The sequence below is a fragment of the Gorilla gorilla genome, chromosome 5 (assembly GCF_029281585.2).
Source record: "Gorilla gorilla gorilla isolate KB3781 chromosome 5, NHGRI_mGorGor1-v2.1_pri, whole genome shotgun sequence".
Classification (NCBI taxonomy): domain Eukaryota; kingdom Metazoa; phylum Chordata; class Mammalia; order Primates; family Hominidae; genus Gorilla; species Gorilla gorilla.
In genome coordinates, this window is record NC_073229.2 from 175756644 (window position 1) to 175780616 (window position 23973).

The 23973-nt window shown below is 40.8% G+C and overlaps 1 protein-coding gene across 3 annotated transcripts in view; it reads left to right on the forward strand.

The window, feature by feature from the left end:
• Nucleotides 1–23973, forward strand: part of CCDC170 (coiled-coil domain containing 170) — a 123493-nt gene that overhangs the window by 96577 nt on the left and 2943 nt on the right. For all 3 annotated transcript variants that reach the window (XM_004044843.4, XM_063707956.1, XM_055390863.2), the window contains 2 exons: nt 1747–1920; nt 4970–5212. In XM_004044843.4, coding sequence (XP_004044891.1) covers nt 1747–1920; nt 4970–5212 — 417 coding nt within the window. The remainder of the gene's footprint in view (nt 1–1746; nt 1921–4969; nt 5213–23973) is intronic.

The window sequence follows — 23973 nt, forward strand, 5'->3', positions numbered from 1 at the left end:
CTATGTGTGGACTTGCCAGATAAACCACAGAAATCAAGCAGAGGAAAACCTTTAAATAGCTTTCTAACTGTAGACTGCTAAAATATGAACCTTGACTTCCTTTATACAGCTCTGTTTTAGGGAAGAGGTGTTCATTTAACTTGGATGCATTAAACAATTTTTTTTTTTTTTAAGGTGGAGTCTTGCTCTGTTGCCCAGGCTAGAGTGCGGTGGTGCAATCTCGGCTCGCTGTAAGCTCCGCCTCCCGGGTTCACACCATTCTCCTGCCTCAGCCTCCTGAGTAGCTGGGACTACAGGTGCCCACCACCACACCCAGCTAATTTTTTTGTATTTTTAGTAGAAACGGGGTTTCACTGTGTTAGCCAGGATGGTCTCCATCTCCTGACCTTGTGATCCGCCCTCCTTGGCCTCCCAAAGTGCTGGGATTACAGGCATGAGCCACCGGACCTGGCCCTGCATTAAACAATTTTAAAGAAATTTTCTAAAACATCTTAATTAATAAAAAAGACCCCAAAATGTTGTTCGAAATTTTGTTTGTATGGTGAGCTTTGAGTTTGGAGTGCTCTGTAGAGCCTAAGAAGAGTAAAGTGGCAACTGGCTAAGTTGCCAGTGACCACCTTTGAGGCCAGGGCCCAGTTAGGTGGGAAAAATTCCCAAGGAAGGTGCATGGGTGGGTGTGTTAGTCCATTTTCACACTGCTGACAAAGACATAGGCTGGGCACAGTGGCTCATGCCTGTAATCCTAGCACTTTGGGAGGCCAAGATGGGTGGATCACCTGAGGTCAGGAGTTTGAGACCAGCCTGGCCAACATGGTGAAACCCCGTCTCTGCTAAAAATACAAAAAAATTAGCCAGGCATGGTGGCACGTGCCTGTAATCCCAGCTACCTGGGAGGCTGAGGCAGGAGAATTGCTGGAACCTGGGAGGCGGAGGCTGCAGTGAGCCAAGATCAAGCCACTGCACTCCAGCCTGGGTGACAGAGGAAGACTCTGTCTCAAAATAAATAAATAAATAAACAAACAAATAAATAAATCAGACATACCTGAGGCTGGGTAATTTATAAAGAAAAAGAGGTTTAATGGACTCACAGTTCCACGTGGCTTGGGAGGCCTCACAATCATGGTGGAAGAGTAAGGGATGTCTTACATGGTGGCAGGCAAAGAGAGAGAACGAGAGCCAAGCAAAAGGGGTTTTCCCCTTATAAAACCATCAGATGTCGTGAGACTTACTCACTACCATGAGAACAGTATGTGGGAAACTGCCCCCATGATTCAATTATCTTCCACTAGGTCCCTCCCACAACATGTGGGAATTATGGGAGCTACAATTCAGGATGAGATATGAGTGGTGACACAGCCAAACCATATCAATGGTGGATCCCAGGGACTAGATTAGCCTGAGAGGGGCGTGGTTGCAGCAGCAAGTTGTCGAAGCAGAGAGATGAAGATGTCATCAAACATAGCCAAATGTGTTGTTTGGCAGAGTTAAGAAAAGTATATAATATTCGATTGAACATGAACATCAAGGGCTAGGAGAGTCAAGAGCATTCAGACAAGGGGTAGGCAGGGAACTGGCAGGGTGGTTCAGGAATTTATTACCACATATGGGTCAGAGTCTGTGCTCCGCTCCATGCTCTCTGCAAAGGAGAATTACCTGTAAGCTTGGGAGAAAGAGGAAGAGATTCTGTGAGATCACCCATTAACTTTGACTTTCGTGTCCCATTTTTGTTTCTGTTCTTGGGTTTAGTATCTTAAATTTCTGGATCAGCTTTCTCAGAAAATGAAGTTGGACCAGATGGCTGCCGAACTTGGCTTTGACATGCGACTGGACGTGGTTTTAGCTCGAACAGAGCAGCTGGTTCGTCTTGAGAGCAATGCAGTCATTGAGAACAAGACCATTGCCCACAATTTGCAGAGAAAGGTAGGGGATATTGAAACTTGCTAGTATTGAGAGAAGAAATTTCTGAAAAACCCAAACATTGAAAAATAATGTACTGCCACCATGTTTACCAGTGTAGCTAGGAAGCATCTTATAAAAATATGTATTTAGAATTGGAGGCTCAATTTCAAGTCTGAAGAGTTGGTAAGTGTATCTGTCACCTAAGGTTGTGTTTCACTGTGTGTAATGGGTACCCACAATGGCAGTGACTTAAGCAAGTAGAAGTTTTTTGTTGTTGTTGTTTGTTTGTTTTTTCTCACACAAATTCCTGGAGACAGGAAGTTGGGGGCTGGTGTGGCAACTCTCCTCTGTAAAGTCTTCAAGGAACCAGGCTCATTTCAGCTGATTCACTTCCCATCCCTAGGGTGATCCTTATTCTCATGGTTCCAAATGGTGCCCAGAACCATTATATCTGTGTTCAAGATAGAAGAGAAGAAAGGAGTGAGGAATAGGGCTGCAAAAGAACAAGCAGAGGCATCTTTTGAAAAAGGCACTCAGAATTTGCTACATGAACTTTTGTTTATATCCCATGGCCAGAATATGTTTTGGTGGTCAAACCTAGCTGCAAGGGAGGCTTGCAAATGTAGCCTTTACTCTGGGTAGCCATTTACCTAGCTAGAAAAAAATTCACAGTTTCTATTACTTTGGGAGAAGAGGAGAACTGGGGGGACATTTAGCAGCCTCTGCATTTGTAAACTCAGCTGCACTAGAAATTCTAGCAGAGAGAGAAGGGCTTACTTTTCTTCACTCAGAGGAAGAGTTAGAAACAGTTTAGACTAAATCAATGAATGAATAGATGAAAGGGATAAAACATAATTATTAGTTACATAATTATTGGTATTGGGGAAAGAAATAGGAAAACACAGATGTATTCTTATAATAGTTCTTAGGAGAGAAATGCTATGATACAATTCCAGTGTAGATGCTGTATAATGAGTCACATCTGGGCTCCCAATTTGGTTCCATCAAGCTGTGTGACCTTGAACAAATTATATACCTCTCTGTCTCTGTTTCCTCATATTTAAGATGGGGATGCTATATACCCCAAGGAGTTGTTAGTTTTTAATAAATAACATTTTCAAACCCTTGGCTCACAGAAGATGCTGTATTCATGTTTGGCTTCTTCTCCACTACCATATCTTGAGAAATATTTTATAAAAGATAGCATACAAACCCTATTACCATTAGAGACATTAAATTCAGCTACCATTCTTTCCAAAGTTCTGCTCAGATAATTGATTCTTTTTCTCAGTATCCAACACCATTACTTCTTAATAATTATATAATTATTAAACTTACCAGTTTATAGAATTTACCAGTGTAAAATTGCAATGGAGTGGAATTTTCTTTTCTTTTCTTTTTTTTTTTGAGACACAGTTTCACTCTTGTCGCTCAGGCTGGAGTGCAATGGTGTGATCTCGGCTCACTGCAACCTCTGCCTCCCGGGTTCAGGTGATTCTCCTGCCTCAGCCTCCCGAGTATCTGGGATTACAGGCACCTGCAACCATGCCTGGCTAATTTTGTATTTTTAGTAGAGACAGGGTTTCTCCATATTGGTCAGGCTGGTCTCAAACTCCTGACCTCAGGTGATCCACCCGCCTTGGCCTCCCAAAGTGCTGGAATTACAGGCATAAGCCACCATGCCCAGCCTGGAGTGGAATTTGACATGAAGAAGCTTAAGAAAGGGAATTTGATTAGAGAAATATTAAAAAGGCCTTGTTCAAAAATGATCTGGGTATGGACACAGCTGTCACTGTTAGGCAGGATACTCAAAGCAGCATTTCAGTAAGTCTTTCCACCTGTTACCACTGTACAAGTGCAGAGTAGATAATTAGGGGAACTTTGATGGTCTTCAGCTTGAACACTTGATAATACATGATTCTGATTCTGATGTTTATAGCAGATGACAGAGGTTTCTGTACTTAATATTCCATCTACTAATTGTGACATGTGGAGCCCAGGAAGATTCTTCCCCCTCTAGAGTCCATAGTCATTTTCTTAAATATCACTCTAATTTCCTTTTTTAGGTTTGGTTACCAATGATAAATGATGTTTGAGGAGCTATCCTCTGCTTAGTTTGTGGACCTTACAGGCCAGACATATAATAAAGACCAAGAAACCTTACAGTCCCTTTTATTTCTAAGATTTTATATGTATAAGCAAAGCTTTAAAGCAAAGCTTACTTAAAAATCTCCTTGGTATATCTTACTTTAAAAATATATCAACTCTCAGCCAGGTGTGGTGGCTTACACCTGTAATCCCAGCACTTTTGGAGGCTGAGGCAGGTGGACCTCTTGAACCCAGGAGTTCAAGGCCAGCCAAGGCAACACGGTGAAACCCTGTCTTTACAAAAAAATACGAAAATCAGCTGGGTGTGGTGGCATGCACCTGTAGTCCCAGCTACTTGGGCGGCTGAGAGGTGGAAGGATTGCTTGAGCCTGAGAGGGAGAGGCTGCAGTGAGCTGTGATGATGCCACTACACCCCAGCCTGCACAATAGAATGAGACCCTGTCTCAAAAAAAAAAGTTGATATATATCCACTCTCATGTTGGGGGCCACCTGTTCCAGTTCTAAGGGATTGAAATGAGCCAGTCTAGGTTTACAGTACTCACTTGCATTGTATCTTATTTCAGAAAATGCCAGTGCAGATATTGTGGCCATTAGATGTTGGACGGGATTTTGTCTCTCTGTCTTATTATATTCTGCTCTGATAAACTCACCTGAGGAGTTTTTTAAAAGTAATTTTACATTTTTATGATGATGCACATAATGTTAGAGAGCATCAGATGTGGAAAGCTGACTCCTGCACATTTTCTGGGGCTCTTCTGTCTCAGATTTTAGGTATGCAATTAATTCTTGGAAAGGGTATGAATAAAAAATGCAATCAGGAAAAGGAATCCAATGACTTTTTTGATGGTTTACAAATTACTCTTATTGAGGTGTAGATAGAGATCAACATTATCTGGGTAACTCATTTATATTTACTATTGTTCAATTATTAAAAAAAAAATCCCTGTTTGCATCAAACCAGCTAAAGACACAGAAAGAGAGACTGGAGAGCAAGGAATTACACATGAGCCTCCTCCGGCAGAAAATAGCCCAGCTGGAGGAGGAGAAGCAGGGACGCACGGCCTTGGTGGTTGAGAGGGACAAAGCGCATCTTACCATCAGGAACTTGCAGAAGAAGGTGGAGAGGCTGCAGAAAGAGCTGAACACGTGTCGAGACTTGCACACCGAGCTCAAAGCCAAACTGGCCGACACCAATGAACTGAAGGCAAGTGCTTGGCTTCATTTTGTTGTTGCTTTTTGCTGGTTACTGTCAATGTTTTACGCAAAAGAATGACAGCTTTATTGGGACACGCCAGAAGAAGAAAGATGAAAGCTTCCTCTGATTTTCTAGAATTATGGGAAAAATGCAAAAATGACACAAATCAGGGTACATATCCATTCAGTGTCTCTTCAGTATCTGAAGTGAAGCCATCATTGCTAGGTGAAAAGTCAGTCAAAAAGTGGTGATGTTTCCTTTTTTAAAATTTTTTTGAGGAGGAGTTTCACTCTTGTTGCCCAGGCTAGAGTGCAATGGCATGATCTTGGCTCACCACAACCTCCTCTTCCTGTGTTCAAGTGATTCTCCTGCCTCAGCCTCCTGAGCAGCCAGGATTACAGGCATGCGCCACCACGCCCGGCTAATTTTGTATTTTTAGTGGAGATTGGGTTTCTCCATGTTGGTCAGGTTGGTCTCGAACTCCTGATCTCAGGAGATCCGCCCGCTTTGGTCTCCCAAAGTGCTGGGATTACAGGTGTGAGCCACTGCGCCTGGCCTTATAAAAAATTTTTTCGAGACTGAGTCTCGCTCTGTTGTCCAGGCTAGAGTGCAGTGGCATGATCTTGACTCACTCACTGCAAACTCTGCCTGGGTTCAAGTGATTCTCCTGCTTCAGCCTCCCAAGTAGTTGGGATTACAGGTGTGCACCACCATGCCATGCTAATTTTTTTGTATTTTTAGTAGAGACAGGGTTTCACCATGTTGGCCAGACTGTTCCCCAACTTCTGACCTCAAGTGATCCGCCTGCCTCAGCCTCCTGAAGTCCTGGGATTACAAGTGTGAGCCACTGCGCCTGGCCAAAAAGTGGTGATGTTTTAAGTCCGGAAAAGAAATACATTTCTCCAAAGTGTTGGTGACTGCTATTAGTGATGATGCAGGGATTAATCACATTGGAATTTGCTTAGGAAGAAATGAGAAAATGGGCACAACTGTTTGCTGAAAAGAGTCAGGCAGGCAAGGGTATTTATGTTGTGCTCTGTAGGATACATCATTACCAAGTCCAGTGGAGAAGGTCACCAGAACTGGGGAGACAGTTCCTATATTCAAGGTGTTCAACTTCTAACGAAGGCAGAGCAAAAAGAAATGGAAACTTACAAGAATTTAATCAAAAGATTTACGTGTCATGCATGTGTGCCACTGGCAATAATATGTAACTTAATATGCACACATCATCCTCAGCAGGTGTGCAAATCGCAAGTACAGTGGACAATAACATCCTGGCTCTTTGCAGACAATGCTCTGAAACTGCTTTTTGGAAGGTTTCCGAATCTGGAAACAGACAAGCAGGGAAAAAGAATCTGGAATTAAGCCAGCCCTTGAACATGTGTAGTGGGAACCATGTTTTAGAAAATATTTTCCACTGTAGTTTCCCTTCTGAGTAGTTTTCTTTTCCCTGCTGAAGCCCTTCTGCCATTGGGGCTAGACTGCCAAGTTGAAGTGTACTTCCTTGGAGAAGGGGAGAACGGGCACCCCCCAGAGAAGGGCACATATCTGAATACAAGGAAGGGGGGAAGCAAGGGAAAGCATCTGAGGTGGTGCCATGGGTGGGGAGGAAATATCAGAGGTAAATCCCCTCAACAGTCCCTTTGCAACTTGAGACTGACCTTTAGTGGGGATTTGGAATAGGGTGGAATAGCATCAGCTGCTCTAACCCTGGCTGGAAGAGGCTGCAAGTGGTGATGAATCTTGGGGGCCTAGATTGCACCTCAATTCGCTGGAGGCTGGAGTTCCATTTTCACTAGTGAGGGATATGGATGACAGCTGAAACACAAGCTGGAGAGCTCATTACAGGAGCAGATGGGGGTGTTCCCTTCAACTGAGGGACAAAGTGACCCTCCATCAGAGGCCCTGGGGTCATCACCTAGGCTGTGGCCCAATAGCAGCTACAGCCGAGCCTTGAATTAGCTGAGACCAATGATGTGGCCTTGACTCTGGTGAGAGACCCTCACAAATTTCACGAGTCAAATAACAGATATAGGAGAGATTCAGGGGCAGCATGAGGACCAGAATCACTTTTTCTAAAATCACGAGGACTTTCCTCCACCCAGTTATCTCAGAAAGAAGGAGGGGAGAGAAGAATCCCCTAAAGATGGCACTGTATGAATAAAAACAAATTTTAAACCCAAAGAAATGCAGTTAGCTGCAAATACCATCTGCTCTAACCATTTGGGATGATGGTAGTGGGGAATTTGTTTCCTGTATCCAAAGGACTATGCAGATTATTCTAAAGTTAATGTGGCTGGGACATTGCGCCAGCTGCTCCTGATTGTAGGATGTGCGGGTGTTCATCCCTAGGCCAGAGGCACTCATCCCCTCTGACATCTTTGCTTATAAGGATACAGGAGTACTACTTTGTTAGAGAGAATAAAGGGCCTTTGGACACTTCCAAAGAAGCTAGAAAAGAAAAGTTAAAGAAATGGAAACCAGTGGTAAGACAGCTAATAGTTGGAGAATGTCATTGAACAAAATAGGAAAAGGAACCTCACCATTATAGCCAATGTGTGATGCACACCTTTGAAAAGGAAACAAAATTTGGGGCTTTAGAGAACAATAAGGAGAATTTGCAGACCTGATCTAACACTTTTGAAGAATTTCTCTTACCCATAGGGAGGTGGTTGCATGTAGACAAGGATATGGCAAAATCAGAGGTGTACAGTGTTTCTTGAACTCAGACTGAAAAATCAAACAGTCTTCTGTCTTTGCCAAGACTTTATAAACATAGATTACCTCCTAGTGCTGTCGTGGTATTTGGTACAACATTGCTTCCGATCAAACAACAGTTGTTTGGAGTAGAGGATGAGGATGAGTGACAGTCAGTGCAATAATAGGTGAATAGGAGGTCTGGTTGGCTGCTGCTGATGCCTTGACAATGTCTGGGAGTTGGGGAGGGGAAGAAGCTGAGCAGTGGACACGGGCTGGATCACATGGAGCCTTATGTGTCACACTAAGATGTTTGGACTTATCCTCTGGGTCCTGGGGAGCCATTGGAGGATAAAATTGTCAGGAAAGAGACTGAGAAGAAACAGAGAGAGAGATAGGGAGAGAGCAGAATGAGGCTGTGGTCAACTATACCAAGTACAGCAGTGAGATAATGACTGAAGGAGTGTCCACTATACTTGGCTTTGGAAAATCTGTGAGTCAAGCATGTACAAGATCATGGTGGTAGTGGGTGAGGGTTTTGAGAATAAGTCAAATTTCAGGGATGAAAGAGAAATGAAAACAAAGACAGTGCAATACCCTTCTGGTATACTTGGATGAAAAGAAGAGAGTTAGGAAAGTAAATAAAGTTGGCTTGCATATTTACTTGGTTGCCTTATTTTGAATAGACAGATCCACATACTTTTACAGATAAGATAATAGGAAAGGTATAGGAGAGACTTGGTTTGACTGACTCAAGAATTACTCAGGCCCCTACACATTTCAAAGGAATGTTAAGTCTTCCTTCCAGCGTAGAACAGAGATCTCTCCAACTTGTTAACACAGTAAGTGTCAACTTCATGCATTTATGAGATATCAAATACAGAATAGATTTTTGTTTTGTATTTGATACAAATCCAAAATATCAGACTTCTGAAATCAATTTCCAAGACAGATTACCGATATCAGCTATCCACCATTGTACATTGCCTTAAGCTTGTCCCTGTATTAATTTCACTATTCATAAAGCAATATTTCTGAACATTAGCAAAAATAGCTTTACTGTATTAATTTCTTAGGGCTACCCAACTACCACAAACTGGGTGGCTTAATACTCAATCCCGCTAACAGTCCTTGGTTTATAGCTGCATAATTCCAATCTCTGCCTCCCCTTCACGTGATCTCCCCCTGTGTGTCTCTTCTTTTCTGTCTCTTATTAGGACACCCATTGTTGGTGTTAGGGCCCATCCTAATTCAAAATGATCTCATCATGAGACTCTTACCTTAATCATTACCTGCAAAGGCCCTTATCTATATAAGGTCACGTTCCGAGGTTCTGGGTGGACACAGCTTTTGGGAAGGCACTACTCAAACCACTACACTTATTAAATTAACAATTGTACCACTCTTAGAGGGACAATATAAAATAATAATTTGAATTACATTTCTATGGTTTTTTTAAAAACGGGAAATATTTACATGCCATAAAGTTTATTTTTTAAAGTGTATAATTGAATGGTTTTTAGTATATTGACAAGGTTGTACAAACATCACCACTATCTAATACCAGGACTTTGCATCACTCCTCCCACATCCTCCCCCAAAATCCCACACCCATCCACAGTCATTCTTCATTTAACCCTTTCTTCAACTTCTGGTAACCAGTCATCTTTCTGTCTTTATAAATTTGTCCATTCTGTAAATTGTATATAAATGGAACCATATAATATGTGGCCTTTGTCTCTGGCTTTTTGTATTAGTCTGTTTTCCTGCTGCTGATAAAGACATACCTCAGACTGGGCAATTTCCAAAAGAGGTTTAATGGATTTACAGTTCCACATGGCTGGGAAGGCCTCATAATCATGGCAGAAGGTTAAAGGCACTTCTTACATGGCGGTGGCAAGAGAGAATGAGAGCCAAGTGACAGGGGTTTTCCCTTATAAAACCATCAGATCTCGTAAAACTTATTCACTATCATGAGAAAAGTTGGGGGAAACCACCCCCATGATTCAGTTATCTCCAACTGGGTCCCTCCCACAACATATGGGAATTATGGGAGCTACAATTCAAGATGGCATTTGGGTGGTGACACAGCCAAACCATATCACTTCTTTTACTTAGTATGAGTATACTTAATATTTTCAAGGTTCATCCCATGTTGTACCATGGATCAGTACTTCATTCCTGTATTGGTCAGTGTTCTCCAGAAAAACAGAAGCAATTGGTCAGTGTTCTCCAGAAAAATAGTGTGTGTGTGTGTGTATGTGTGTATGTGTGTTTGTGTGTGTATACAGACAGATATATGTAGATATAAATATCTAATATAAATATCTACATCGATCTATCAATCATCTATCTATATAGAGAGATTTATTTTAAAGAATTGGCTCATGCAATTATGGAGACTAGCAGGATGGGCTGACAGACTGGAGACCCAGGTAGAGCTGATATTGTAGTAAAAATATGAAGACTGGCAGATTATCCTAGTGTTCAGGGAAGCTCATTGTCTTGTGCTGCTTATGCCTTCAACTGATTGGATGAAGCTTACCCACATTATGGAGGGCACTCTGCTTTATGCAAAGTCTACCCATTTAAATATTTGACCAAATATCTGGGCATGATTGCCCAGCCAAGTTGATACATAAAATTAACCATCATAATTCCTTTTTATGGATGAGGAATATTTCATTGTATGGATATACCACATTTTGGTTGTCCATTCAGCATTTGATGAGCATTTAGATTGTTTCCACTTTTGGCTATTCTGAACAAGGCTGCTATGAACATTTGGGTCAAAGCTTTTGTACTCGTTTCTATGTCTGTTTCAAAACCATGATTGAAGACCTTGATGCCTAGGTTATATAAATCTTCTGTTTTAAGACCCAGGCTGTAAATTTACTCCTGAATTCTAGACCAAGAAAAAGTAGACCTTTCCAGATACTATTACATTTTAATTTGGCAGGCAAACATAAGTATAATAGAAATTCTTTTTGCAAGAAAAATGTTTTTTCACGAATTCCCCTACCTGTATTGAGTTAAAATAATTTTATTATATTTACAATGTACAAACTTAAAACTACATAGAAATTTTTTAATCTTATTATGTTTCTTAATATTATGAAATCCATATCAGTTCAGAAATCAAAACAAAGGATAAAATAGAATTTTAAAAATTAGGGATATTAATTCAATGTGACAGATTATTTTACTAAAATCACCATTGATATGGTTTGGCTCTGTGTCCCTACCCAAATATCATCTTGAATTGTAATCCCCATGTATTGAGGGAGGGAGGTGATTGGATCATAGGAGCGGTTTTCCCCATGCTGTTCTCATGATAGTGAGTTCTCATGAGATCTGATTGTTTTATAAGTGTTTGACTGTTCCTTCTTCACATGCTCTCACTCTTCCCTGCCACCATGTAAGACATGCCTGCTTCCGCTTCTGCCATGATTGTAAGTTTCCTGATGTCTCCCCAGCGATGCAGAACTGTGAGTCAATTAAATTTATTTCTGTTATAAATTACCCAGTCTCGGATATTTCTTTCTTTTTTTTTTTTTGAGATGGAGTTCTGCTCTTGTTGCCCAGGCTGGAGTGCAATGGCACAATCTCGGCTCACTGCAACCTCCACCTCCCAGGTTCAAGCGATTCTCCTGCTTCAGCCTCTTGAGTTGCTGGGATTACAGGCATGTGCCACCGTGCCCGGCTAATTTTTTGTATTTGTAGTAGAGATGGGGTTTCACCATGTTGGCCAGGCTGGTCGTGAATTCCTGACCTCAGGTGATCCACCCTCCTTGGCCTCCTAAAGTGCTGGGATTACAGGTGTGAGACAACGTGTCCAGCTGGGTATTTCTTTATAGCATGGACTATATACTATCCATTAATGGACTAATACATCCATTAAGAAGATTGTGTGGTACCAACTACTCATGATGCAAGTTCTTTTGAGTTTGGCATGTTTAAAGTTTATTATCTTTTGAGTTTGGCATGTTTAAAGTTTGTTTTCCCTAAGGGTATAGGAGTTATTGTACCATGTGTTTTATTTTAATACTGCAGATACTTTATTTGTACCTATGCCATGACATAGTTTGGCCTTCACTTTGCATGAACACATTATTTATGTATTAACTCTGCCTTTACCATTTTCTTATTAGCCCAGGATAACTACTAATTGGCACAAACATAGCCTTATACACAAATGCAAATGCTAAGTACTGAAATCATGTGGCAGAATGGCAGAAGATGAAGAAAGTGCTTTGTGTAATTTATATCATGCTAGGTGCTTTATGGCCTGCATCAGTTATCATTAGTTTCAGCTCAATATATTGAAACACCCCATAATATCAGTGGCTTAGAGAGGAGAGGCATTTATTCCCTTCTCACTGGAAAGAAGCACCTGGTGACCTCAGTTTTCAACCTTCTGCTTCAGTATCCTAGCAATAGCTTTAGTCCTCAATGCCATCTTCTAGGCCAAGCTAGCTGCTGGGGTTCCAGCTTCACTCTAGTCATCAGGAAGGAGGGACAGTGGAAGGACACCCTGTGTGCTGCTTTCCAGGAATGATACAACACTTCTTATGTCTCCATTGGCCAGAACTTAGTAACTTAGTTCCTGGACCTCATTTAAGTGAAGTCGGTCTGAGAAATGGGTCTTTATTCTGTACAGTAAGAAATAAAGTAAGAATAGCTATTTGGTGGAGAGCCATCAGCTATCAGCATATATCATGTGGCCCAACCTTAGTAGGGAGCTATGGCTGAAGATCAGCAGTCAGACAACCAAAAACTAGTGGAAAGCTCATTATCTTCATTGTACTCTTTCAAGGAAACACCAAAAGGGATTAACATTCTTCAGCCATCTGTGAAGTTCTCTCCCACTTTGTGACTCTCTTTATATCTCCCACACAAGACAGCCTCTCCCCACATTCCTTCCCCACTCCAGAACTTTCTCCAACCCAATGAGTATAGCCTTTCTTAATTTTTTTCCCCTGAGCTCCCATCTCATACTCAGCTCCGATGATGTAGATCCATTGGATTTCCGGGACTGCTTTGAGCTTTTCCCACTTCTGAACGTATACAGCAAGCAGATCTCCAGCAAGAGGCATGCTCCTGGGGGTCAGATGGTGAAGGAGTGGAGGGGTGTGTCCTTATTAGGAGCTGAGAAAGGTGTGTTGGTTAATGGCTACAACATTACAGCTGGATAGGAGGAATAGGTTTTAGTGTTCTATAACACTGTAGGATGACTATAGTTAATAATACGTTATTGTATATCTTCGAATAGCTAGAAAAGAGGATTTTGAATGTTTCCAACACAAAGAAATGGTAAATGTTTGAGGCGATGGATAATGCTAATTGCTCTGATTTCGACACGTGCTCTTATGGTAGGGAAGGAGGGGAAGTGAGCCCAGACTGCAAAGCTGAACATTCATCTTTGATTTCTGCTACATTCCTGCTTAGTTACACCTTTTTCTTTCATTTTTAGTTGGCACATAACAACTGTACATATTTTTGGGATACCGAGTGACATTTTGATGCATGTATACAATGGATAATGAACAAATCAAGGTAATTAGTGTATCCATCGCCTCAAATATTTTATCATTTATTTTTGTTGGAAACATTCAAAATCTTCTCCTCTAGCTATTTGAAAATGTACAATAAATTGTTGTTAACTAGAATCACCCTATAGTGCTTTAGAACGCTAAAACTTATTCCTTCTATCCAGCTGTAATTCTGTATCCATCAACCAACCTTTCCCTGTGCCCTGCCCCCACTCTTCCCAGCCTCTAATAACCACAATTCTACTCTCTGCATCTATGCACTCAACTTTTTTAGCTTTTACATATGAGTGAGAATATGTGGTATTTATCTTTCTGTACCTGGCTTATTTCACTTTACATAATGTCCTCTAGACTCATCCATGTTGCTGTGAATGACAGGATTTCATGCTTTATTATGGTAGAATAGTATTGATACATGGATTGAGGATGCCTCAAGCCTGTGTTTGCCTCAGCTCTAGTCAATGATTGGAGCATTGCCTATCCCAAATGGGAAATGTCGCAAAGGGGATATTCTGGCAGTGTGGGAGGCTAGCTAGGGTTCACGCCCAGGAGATGTATGGAACATACCTCCTACAGTGTGGTCCTGCTGAACAGATGCCATTCTGATTTGGCGTTTCCTTCAGTCAAGTTAAAGAGCTGTCTCCCCTGTTTGTCTCTGGCTGTCCTCTGATATATTTTTCCCTTCAGGCACTCAAAGTAGCTGCTTTCTGTGGGTTGAGGCAGGAACTGGCCTCTTACCAGGGAACTTAAGATGTTGGGGAAGTTGGTTGTTCACCTTGATCTTACTTTTTCCATTGTAGAAACCATGAGTCTGGGGAGGTTTTCTGCACTTGTGGTGCTGGGAAGATTGTGGGGAGGGGCATTGTGGCTATGGAAGTCTGATTTTCTTACTCTCTGTGTAGAGTTTTTTCACTTCTCTCTGGCTCCAGGAACTGTCTCATCTTTATATTTGAGTTCTGGGCTATTGCTGGTGATAATCTTGGTGCTGTATATTTGTTTTTGTTTTTGTATATCTTGGGGTTCTAGGGGAACAGTGCCACCAGCTTGCTTCTATGCCACTATTTTTTTTTTTTTTTGAGACAGAGTCTTACTCTGTTGCCCAGGCTGGAGTGCAATGGCGTGATCTCAGCTCATTGCAACCTCCGCCTCCTGGGTTCAAGCAATTCTCCTTACTCAGCCACCCAAGTAGCTGGGATTACAGGTACGTGCCATTACGCCTGGCTAACTTTTGTATTTTTAGTAGAGACGGGGTTTCAGCATTTTGGCCAGCATGGTCTCGAACTCCTGACCTCAGGTGATCCACCCACCTGTGCTGCCCAAGCTGTTGGGATTACAGGTGTGAGCCACTGCACCTGGCCTATGCCACCATTTTGAAAACAAAAATCTTTTTATCATTTTGATGTAGGCATTATTGCTATAAACTTTTCTCTTAGTACCGCGTTTGCTGTATTTCACGGGTTTTAATATGTTGTGCTTCTATTTTCATTTGTTTCAAGAATTTTTTGGATTTTCTTCTTAATTTCTTCCTTGACTCCATTTGTCATTCAGGTGCATGTTGTTTAATTTCCATGTATTTGTAGAATTTCCAAAGTTTCTCTTGTGATTGACTTCTAATTTTAGTCCACTGTGGTCTAAAAAGATACTTGGTATGATTTCTATTTTAAAAAATTTGTTGAGACTTGTTTTGTGGTCTAACATATTGTTTATAATGGAGAATATTCCATGTGCTGATGAGAAGAGCATGTATTCTGCAGTAGTTGAATGAAATATTCTGTAAATGTTTATTAGGTCAAATTGTTCCATAGTATAGTTTATGTCCAAGACTTCTTTGTTGATTTTTCTGTCTACAGGATCTGTGCAATACTGAGTGTGAGGTGTTGAAGTCCTCAACTATTATTATAACGGAATTTATCTCTCTTGTTATCTCTAACAATATTTGCTTTATGTATCTGGGTGTGTTGGATACATATATATTTACAATTGTTATATCCTCTTATTGAATTGTTCTTTTCATCATTATATAATCACCTTTTTCATCTTTTTCTTACTTAAAATTTAGCTTGTTTTCTAAGTATAGCTAGTTCTGCTTGATTTTGGCTTTTGTTTGCTTAAATTATCTTTTTCCATCTGTTCACATTCAGTCTATGTGTCTTTACAGGTGAAGTTGATTTCTTATAGGCAGCATATAGTTGAGTTTTTTAAAAAAATCCATTTAGCCACTAATTGGAGAGCTTAGACCATTTACATTCAATGTTATCACTGGTAAGTAAGATCTTGTTATTGCCATTTTGTTGTTTGTTTGTGGTGGCATCAGTAGAGCAGGCACTTGAGACAGAAAAATATCCCCTACTAAGTGTGGGTCTACAGGGGTTGACCTTGGAGAGAAATGTATTTTCAGTCTATATTTTTTAATTGAGGAATTTAAACTATTTACATTCAAGGTTGTTATTCATAAGTGAGGACTTCTTTCATTTTGGTAATTGTTTTCTGGTTTTTCATATATCATTTGTTCCTTTTTTCCTCTCTTATTGTTTATCTTCGCAGTTTGCAGTTTGGTGATTTTTGTAGTGATAACATTTGATTCCTTTCTCTTTCCCATTTGTGTTTCTGCTTTAATAGTGAGTTTTAACTTTCGTGTGTTTTCATTCTGGTAAATATCTTTTTGCTTCTAGATGTAGGACTCAAACATTTCTTCTTGCGCTTGTCTAAGGGTGTTGAGTTCCCTCAGTTTTTGCTTGTCTGGGAAAAAGAATAACTTTGTTGGTTGTTTATTGTTGATAGGCATTATTTTTTTCCTTTTAGCACTTTGAATCCCATTCTCTCCTAACCTCTAAGGTTTCTCTTGAGAAATCCACTGTTAATCTGATGGAAGTTCACTTATATGTGACTTTATGCTTTTCTTTTGCTGTTTTTAGAATTCTCTTTTTGTCTTTGACTTTTGACTTTTAGACTATAATGTGCCTGAGAGAGGTTTTTTGGGTTGAAACTATTTGGGGATCTTTGAGCTTCCTGTCTCTGTCTGTCTATATCTCTCACAAGACTTGGGACATTTTCAACTAGTATTTCATTGAATAGGATTTTAATGTGTTTTCCATCCCTTTTCCTTCTGTAACTTCCAGTAATGCAAATATTTGTTCACTTAATGGTGTACCTATGCCACATAGACTTTCTTCATTATTTTTTCTTTTTTGGACTGGGTTATTTCAAGAGACCTGTTTTCAGGTTTAGAAATTATTTCTTCTGCATGATCTAGTCTATTGTTGAAGCTCTCAATAATGTTTTTAATTTTATTAATTGAATTCTTCAGTTCCAAGACTTAACCTTGGTTCTTTTTCTTATATTTATTTCTTTGCTGACTTTCTTATTCAGATCATGATTTTTTCTTATTTCATTGAATTATCTCTTTTATTTCATTGAGTTTCCTTAAGATCATGATTTGAATTCTTTGTCAAGCATTTCATAGAGGTCCTTTTCTTTGGGATTTGTTACTGAAGTTTTATTGTGTTCCTGTGGAGGTGTACTTGCTTTTTTCATGTGTCTTGTGTCCCTATGTTTGTATCTGTACATCTGTTGAAACAAACACTTCTTCCAATTTTATGAAACCGCTTTTGTAGGGAAAGACTTTTTCCTATAGATATGGCCTATATTGTTGATTGGGTAGGGTGTTTTGGCTTTGATTCTGGGAGGGTACAGTTGTGTAGTCTCTGTATGATTTCTTTAGCTGTAATCAATGTTAGCAGTATCTGTGAGTACTTCAGTGGCCTAGGTAGGGTGTGGTGTTTTGTGGAGGCTGTGGTGTGGCTTTGCTGGGGATGGAGATGCATGGCAGGCTGTTCCTTGGGCCTCTGGTGACACATGCAGAGATGAGGTGGTCCCACCACTGGAAGTGGGGTCAGACTGCCAGTGGTCATGGCAGAAGGCCATGAGTAGGTGGCTCTCAGGCTCTGGGGAGCATGCACTTTCGGTCTCAGGAAGTGAGTTTGCCTCAGCATAAATTTCCTCTCTGGAATAATGAGGTCACATGGACTCCAGGCAGCTCACTATACTGGGCTTGTGTCCTGTAAGGGCTGTGGTCTCCTGTAGCTAAGTTTATAGGTGTCCATGATATGACTGTGGACTGTTAAGGATCTCCCACTTACCTTTTTCCTTCAGTGGGAAGTCTCTCTTTGCTCCAAGCTGATCCTGGCTGACTGCTTTGCTTTCCTTTCTATGCTGCCTTCCTGAGTTTTTGCATCTCAGAAGGTCTTTGTCACTTCCTTGCTGAATTCCAGTGTTCCTCCCTAGACACTGTTTGATGTGTGGTTATTTGTTGTTTTGGTCCTTCTTTGTGGTAGAGATGAGTGTTGGTTGCCTTTAGTTAGCCATCTTGATGATGTTTGCTACTTAGTTAAGTTTTTGTGTCCTTTTCAAAGAGGGACACAGCATCTATTTGGGCCATCAAAAGAATCTCCCACTTTGCTATCCTATCCCATTCAGAGAGCCTGAGCTCACTTCCTGGCTCCTACTGGGTGGTGTTTTCAATGCAGCTTCCTGAAACCTTCCAGCTGGAGAATTTAGATCCTCTCAGGGAGCCAACACACCAAAATTTAAATTTGATCATCTTCCCTTTCTGGGTCTTTGGCCCTTATAACATGAGAGAATTGTTCACCAGATTTTAAAATTCTTTTCTTTAAGGAAGCAGACAGTAGATACAGTGTTTATGACAGCAAAGCACACTTGGAACCTTCTCTGCCCTTGCTAGAGTCTGAGTGGCACATCAATCTCGTTTATGACCAGTTCTGTCCCACGGAAGAAAATTAGGGGCACAGTCTCTTGCTGAACTCTGAGCTGGGTCTGAGGAGTTCCCTTAGGAAGATTAAGAAACCGACTTAGTCCCATTCCACTCTCAGGAATCTGTTGCTGGGTTTGAGGCTTTCTTCACCACTATTGGCTCCCTGTTCTGCCCTGGTGGCTTGGCTCAGAGCTCCATTACTTGTTCTTGCTTCCTGGGAACAAAGATTCAGGCAGCCCTGAGGATTCTGATAAAGTCTCATATTTTTTAGAGATTCTTGGCAACAAATTCTTCTCATTAGGACTTGATTCATGAGCTTCTAGACCTCCAAGCTGTGTTCCATCACCTTTGGTAGATAGCCCACTGTAAATGTTTTCCCAATCTGAACAGACAGGCTGAATGTATCTGTTCTTTTATAAATACAAGGTTTAAAATTCAACATACCAATCCCAGCAATTTACAATTTGCCACATATTTTCTTTGTAGCAGTGAGACAGTTTGTAAGCGAAAGGAATCTCTTTGTTTTAAAGGGAGATCACTTTGTTTTAAACATTGATATTCACTTAATCAATGTAATGTCCCCATTTTATAAAATGTTTAATGGTCTACAGAATATATTATTTTGAGCAATATGCTTATGTAACTTATAATTATGTATACATATATATCGAAAAAATTCTACTAGTAGGATCCATGATCAATACTTTCCCTTTCCCAACTTCTTGTTTTGAAAATATTTAATTGTTTTGAAAAATTTCTAAGCTGTAGAAAATGGCAGGAATAGTATAATGGATACTCTTTTACCCTTCACATAGATTGTTAATATTTTACTGATTACTATATTTTGCCTGGAGAGAGAGAGATGTTTTATTTTTGCCAAAGCATGTGAGAGTAAGTAGCAAACATCATGACACTTCACCCCTCAAATATTTTCCCACGTATCACTTAAGAACGAGGGCATTCATTCTCTTACACGACCACAATACAATCAGCACAGATAGGTATTAACATTGAGACAATGCTCTGATGTATTGGTATCTACTATGCAGTTCATAATCAAATAAGGGTTTTGGTAACTTGGGATCCATAAATGGTCTGCAAGGTCGGCCCCTGTAGACCTGCACTTAGTGGGTGCCATTTCCCTGTCTCAGGTGCCTGCTCTACTGGTGATGTTTTTCACTGGCTCCGTTGCTCACTTAGAATTTTTTCTCCCAGCTGTTGACATTTTATTTTCTGCATAGTTCTGAAGCTGCAGCAGTTGTTCTTATGCCTTCTTGATTGTAAGTTTCGTAGAAGCTGTCAATTTCCAAGGGATTTCATCTCCTTTGATGCAGCCAGGTCAATAGCTACAAACCTGTCTGAGAATGTCTGCCATTGGCCTCCTCTCTGTCTAGAAAGGTGTCTTAGTCTCTCAGCACTTTGGGAGGTTGAGGCAGGTGGATCACAAGGTGAGAAGATCAAGAACATCTTGGCCAACATGGTGAAACCCCATCTCTACTAAAAATACACAAATTAGCCAGGAGTGGTGGCGTGCGCCTGTAGTCCAGCTATTCTGGAGGCTGAGGCAGGGGAATCGCTTGAACCCGGGAGGCGGAGGTTGCAGTGAGCCAAGATTGTGCCACTGCACTCCAGTCTGGGTGACAAGAGCAAAACCCCATCTGAAAAAAAAAAGAAAGAAAGTTATCTTAGTCTATTAAGGCTGCCATAACAAAATACCATAAACGGGATGGCTTATAAACAACAGAAATTTCTTACAGTTCTAGAGGCTGGGAAGTTAAAAATCAAGGTGCCAGCAGATTTGATGTCTGGTGAGAGCATGCTTCCTTGTTCATAGATGATGCCTTCTTGCTGTGTCTTCACATGGTAGAAGGGGTGAGGCAGCTCTCTGGGGCCTCTTCTATAAGAGCACTAATCCCATTCAAGATGGCTCTGCCTTCATAACCTAAGCAACTTCCAGAGGTCCCACTTCTTAATATCATCATTGTGGAGGTTAGAATTTCAACATATGAATTTAGGAGGACACAAATGCTCAGACTGTAGCAAAAGAAGTTTTGTGCCTTAAGAAGTTCTATGGGTTATAGTAGGTAAAAACTGTTTTTGTTTTTGTTTTTTTGCGACGGAGTCTCACTCTGTCACCCAGGCTGGAGTGAATGGTGTGGTCTCTGCTCACTGCAACTTCCACCTCCTGGGTTCAAGTGATTCTCCTGCCTCAGCCTCCTGAGTAGCCGGGAGTACAGGCCCCCGCCACCACAACCAGCTAATTTTTGCATTTTTAATAGAGATGGGGTTTCACTATCTTGGCCAGGCTGGTCTCGAACTCCTGACCTCGTGATCCACCCGCCTTGGTCTCCCAAAGTGCTGGGATTACAGGTATGAGCCACTGCGCCTGGCCAAAACTGGTTTCTAGTTTATGAGTTCAGCAGGTATTTGACTCTGGATTCCTCAATTTAGTGATGTCACACAAAATGGTATAAATAAATCTGATTTTTTCCATCTGGACATCTATATCCCAAGCAGTCACATCTCCTCTAGATCATGTCCTAATCTTAGAACAGTTGCTCCCATTCCTCAGACTTTCTAGTGGGATAGTGAGAGCCTTCAGAGTGTAGAACAGGCTCACTTGTGCCATTATTCAGATGCTCAGCCACAGTGAAGATGCACTCTATGCCCAACCGTAGGGAGAGACTTCAATCTCTGACAGTAGTCTCCACATGTCATCAACGTAAGTCATAGTCATCTCAAAGCCCTTCAGCAATACAAAATCAGGAGTCGAGCAACTAAATGACGTTGTTTGTTTTATTATCATCAGTAAAAAAATACAAAGAAATTCATTCACTGGGGCAGCAACATTCTCATTCCCCTTTCTCTCTCATTACATTGCTGCACAACACCAACGCCTTCTCACAGTTCCCTCTTGCATGATTCTAGGTTTCGTCAGGAAGGCTTTCCTGCAGCCTAGTTAGCATAGACTTCATTTTTCTCCCCACTTCTCTCTCAGCTCTTTACCGTGTAGGTCAATTTAGCCTCCCTGGCTTGCTTCCTTCCTGACAATCTCCTCCTTTACCCAAATTCTACCCTAGAAGCAATTAGATAAAAGTAGATGCATCAAGAAAACATCTTTTCTTCTTAGGAAAGAAGGGATGGGAGGGAAGGAAGAAAACAGCAAATACTTATTATTTGGTGTCTTTTATTCTGTTACTTTCTTACTTGTTTTTTTTTAATGATCTAACCACAAAACGAAAACACAAAATAATGCTTTTTCTTTGAGAATATACCTGAACAGTTTACCTCAATTGTCAGGAAGCGCAGGACTAAATTCAGAGCTGTACTGGTCTTTGTTTGCTCTTTGTCTACTCATTCCTTACTGATATGTTTATTTATTTATTTCAGGTTAATTTATTTTGATCCTTTTAAAGAGCTTCCTTGTAAATGCACTTTCAAATAAGAGTTTTATTAAGATACAGTTGATATACCATAAAATTCACTTTTTAAAAGTGTACAATTTAGGCCGGGTGCACTGTATTCCCAACAGTTTGGGAGGCTGAGGCGAGAGGATCACTTGAGGCCAGGGGTCCAAGACCAGCCTGGCCAGCATGGCAATACCATATCTCTACTAAAAATACAAAAATTAGCGGGCATGGTGGTGCACACCTGTAATCCCAGCTACTGGGGAAGCTGAGGCACAAGAATTGCTCGAAACCAGAAAGCAGAGGTTGCAGTGAGCTGAGATTGTGCCACTGCACACCAGCCTGGGTGACAGAGCAAGACCCTGTCTCAAAAAAAGTGTACAATTTAGTGATTTTTAGTATATGCACATATATAGCAAATGGCACCACTATCATATTTCAAAACATTTTCATCCCCTCCAAGAGAAACCCTGTACCCATAAGTGGTTGCTCCCCATTCTGTCCTACTAGCCCCTGGCCTTTTCTGGATCTTTCATATAAATGGGATAATAGAATATGTGTTTTTTTGCAATTGGCTTCTTTCCCTTAGCATGATGTTTTCAAGGTTTACCTATGTGGTAGCATGTCCCAGTACTCTATTCTTTTTTACTGCTGAATGATATTCCATTGTATGGCTATACCACATTTTGTTTTTCCATTTGCCAGCTGATGGCATTTGGGTTGTTTCTACTTTTTGGTGATTACGAATAATGCTTTTATGAACATTTGTGTACAGTTTCTGTGTGGGCATAAGTTTTCAGTTCTCTTGCCCATACGCCTAGGAATGGAATTGCTGGGTCATGTGGTAATTCTATGTTTAATATTTTAAAAAGTGGCAAACTATTTTCCACAGTAGCCACATCATTTTACATTCCTACCAGTAGTGTATGAGAGTTCTAGCTTCCTCACATCCTTGCTAACACTTGTGATTGTCTGTCTTTTTTATTTTAGCCATCCTTTGATATTTTTAATGATCAGTGAAAACAATTTGTGTCTGTGTGAAGTTGCTTCAAATTCTTTTTTTTATTGTGGTAAAATAAAAATAATATAATATATATCATTTTACCCATTATTAAGTGTACAATTCCGTGGTGTTAAGTACATTCACAGTGTTGTGCAACCATTATCACTATCCACATCTAGAATTTTTCTATCATCTCAGACTGAAACTTTGTGCCCATCAGACAATAGCTCTCATTTCTCCTCTTCCCCAGCCCCTGGTGACTTCTATCTTACATACAATTTCTATGAATTAGCCTATTGTATGTACTTCATATAAGTGGAATTATAAAATATTAGTCCTTTTGTGTCTGGCTTATTTTACTTAGCATGTTTTCAAGGCTCATCCATGTTGTAGTTGTAGTATGTGTCAGAATTTCATTCATTTTTTTTTTCTTGAGACTGAGTCTCGCTCTGTTGCCCAGGCTGGAGTGCAATGGCGCAATCTTGACTCACTGCAACCTCTGCCTCCTGGGTTCAAGCGATTCTCCTGCCTCAGCCTCCCGAGTAGCTGGGATTACAGGTGCCTGCCACCATGGCTGGCTAACTTTTGTATTTTTTTTTTTTTCTTTGTTAGTAGAGATGGTGTTTCACCATGTTGGCCAGGCTGATCTCGAACTCCTGACCTCAGGTGATCTGGCCGGCTGGGATAATAGGCATGAGCCACCACATCTGGCCTTAAATTCTTTTTGTAAGTAACTCTGGCCTAATCTTAAGTAATAAGCTAATACGGAGAATGTGCCTCACCCTCCAGCATACTGTGTGTTTTGGCTTTAAGATCTTGGGACAGCTTCTCAGAGGAAGACACCTCTCCTCCCCACAGTTGCAGCTGTTCACCTCCCAGACTCACTGGTAAAGTTAGAAGACGCTTCTGAAAAACTGCCCATCTATATTTTCCTCACAGCAGTTGTGAAGACTTGCTGAGGTGGATTTGAGGTGGGGCTCTCATGGGATACAGCATTAGAAGAGGGGACATTTTGCTCTTCCTAATGTTTATATACCAGCAATGTCCCATTGGTCAGGGCAGAAAGTTGAAGGTGCTTTTGCTTATGGACCTCACAGAGTGTGTGTGCACATACCAGCAGGCTTAATTTTAAAATCTGACCCCAGAATTATGCTGTCTACAGTTTTATCTCATTGATTTTTCAAATAAGGGTACTCTAATGTGTTGTTTTTAGCTGTAACTGTCTTAAGACATGTTTGTCCAGCACATATGCTTAGCAAAATCTCTAACTGTTTGGGATGAACTCCATTCTTTATTCATAAAAAGGGTATGAAGTGAATTCCATTGACTTCTGATTT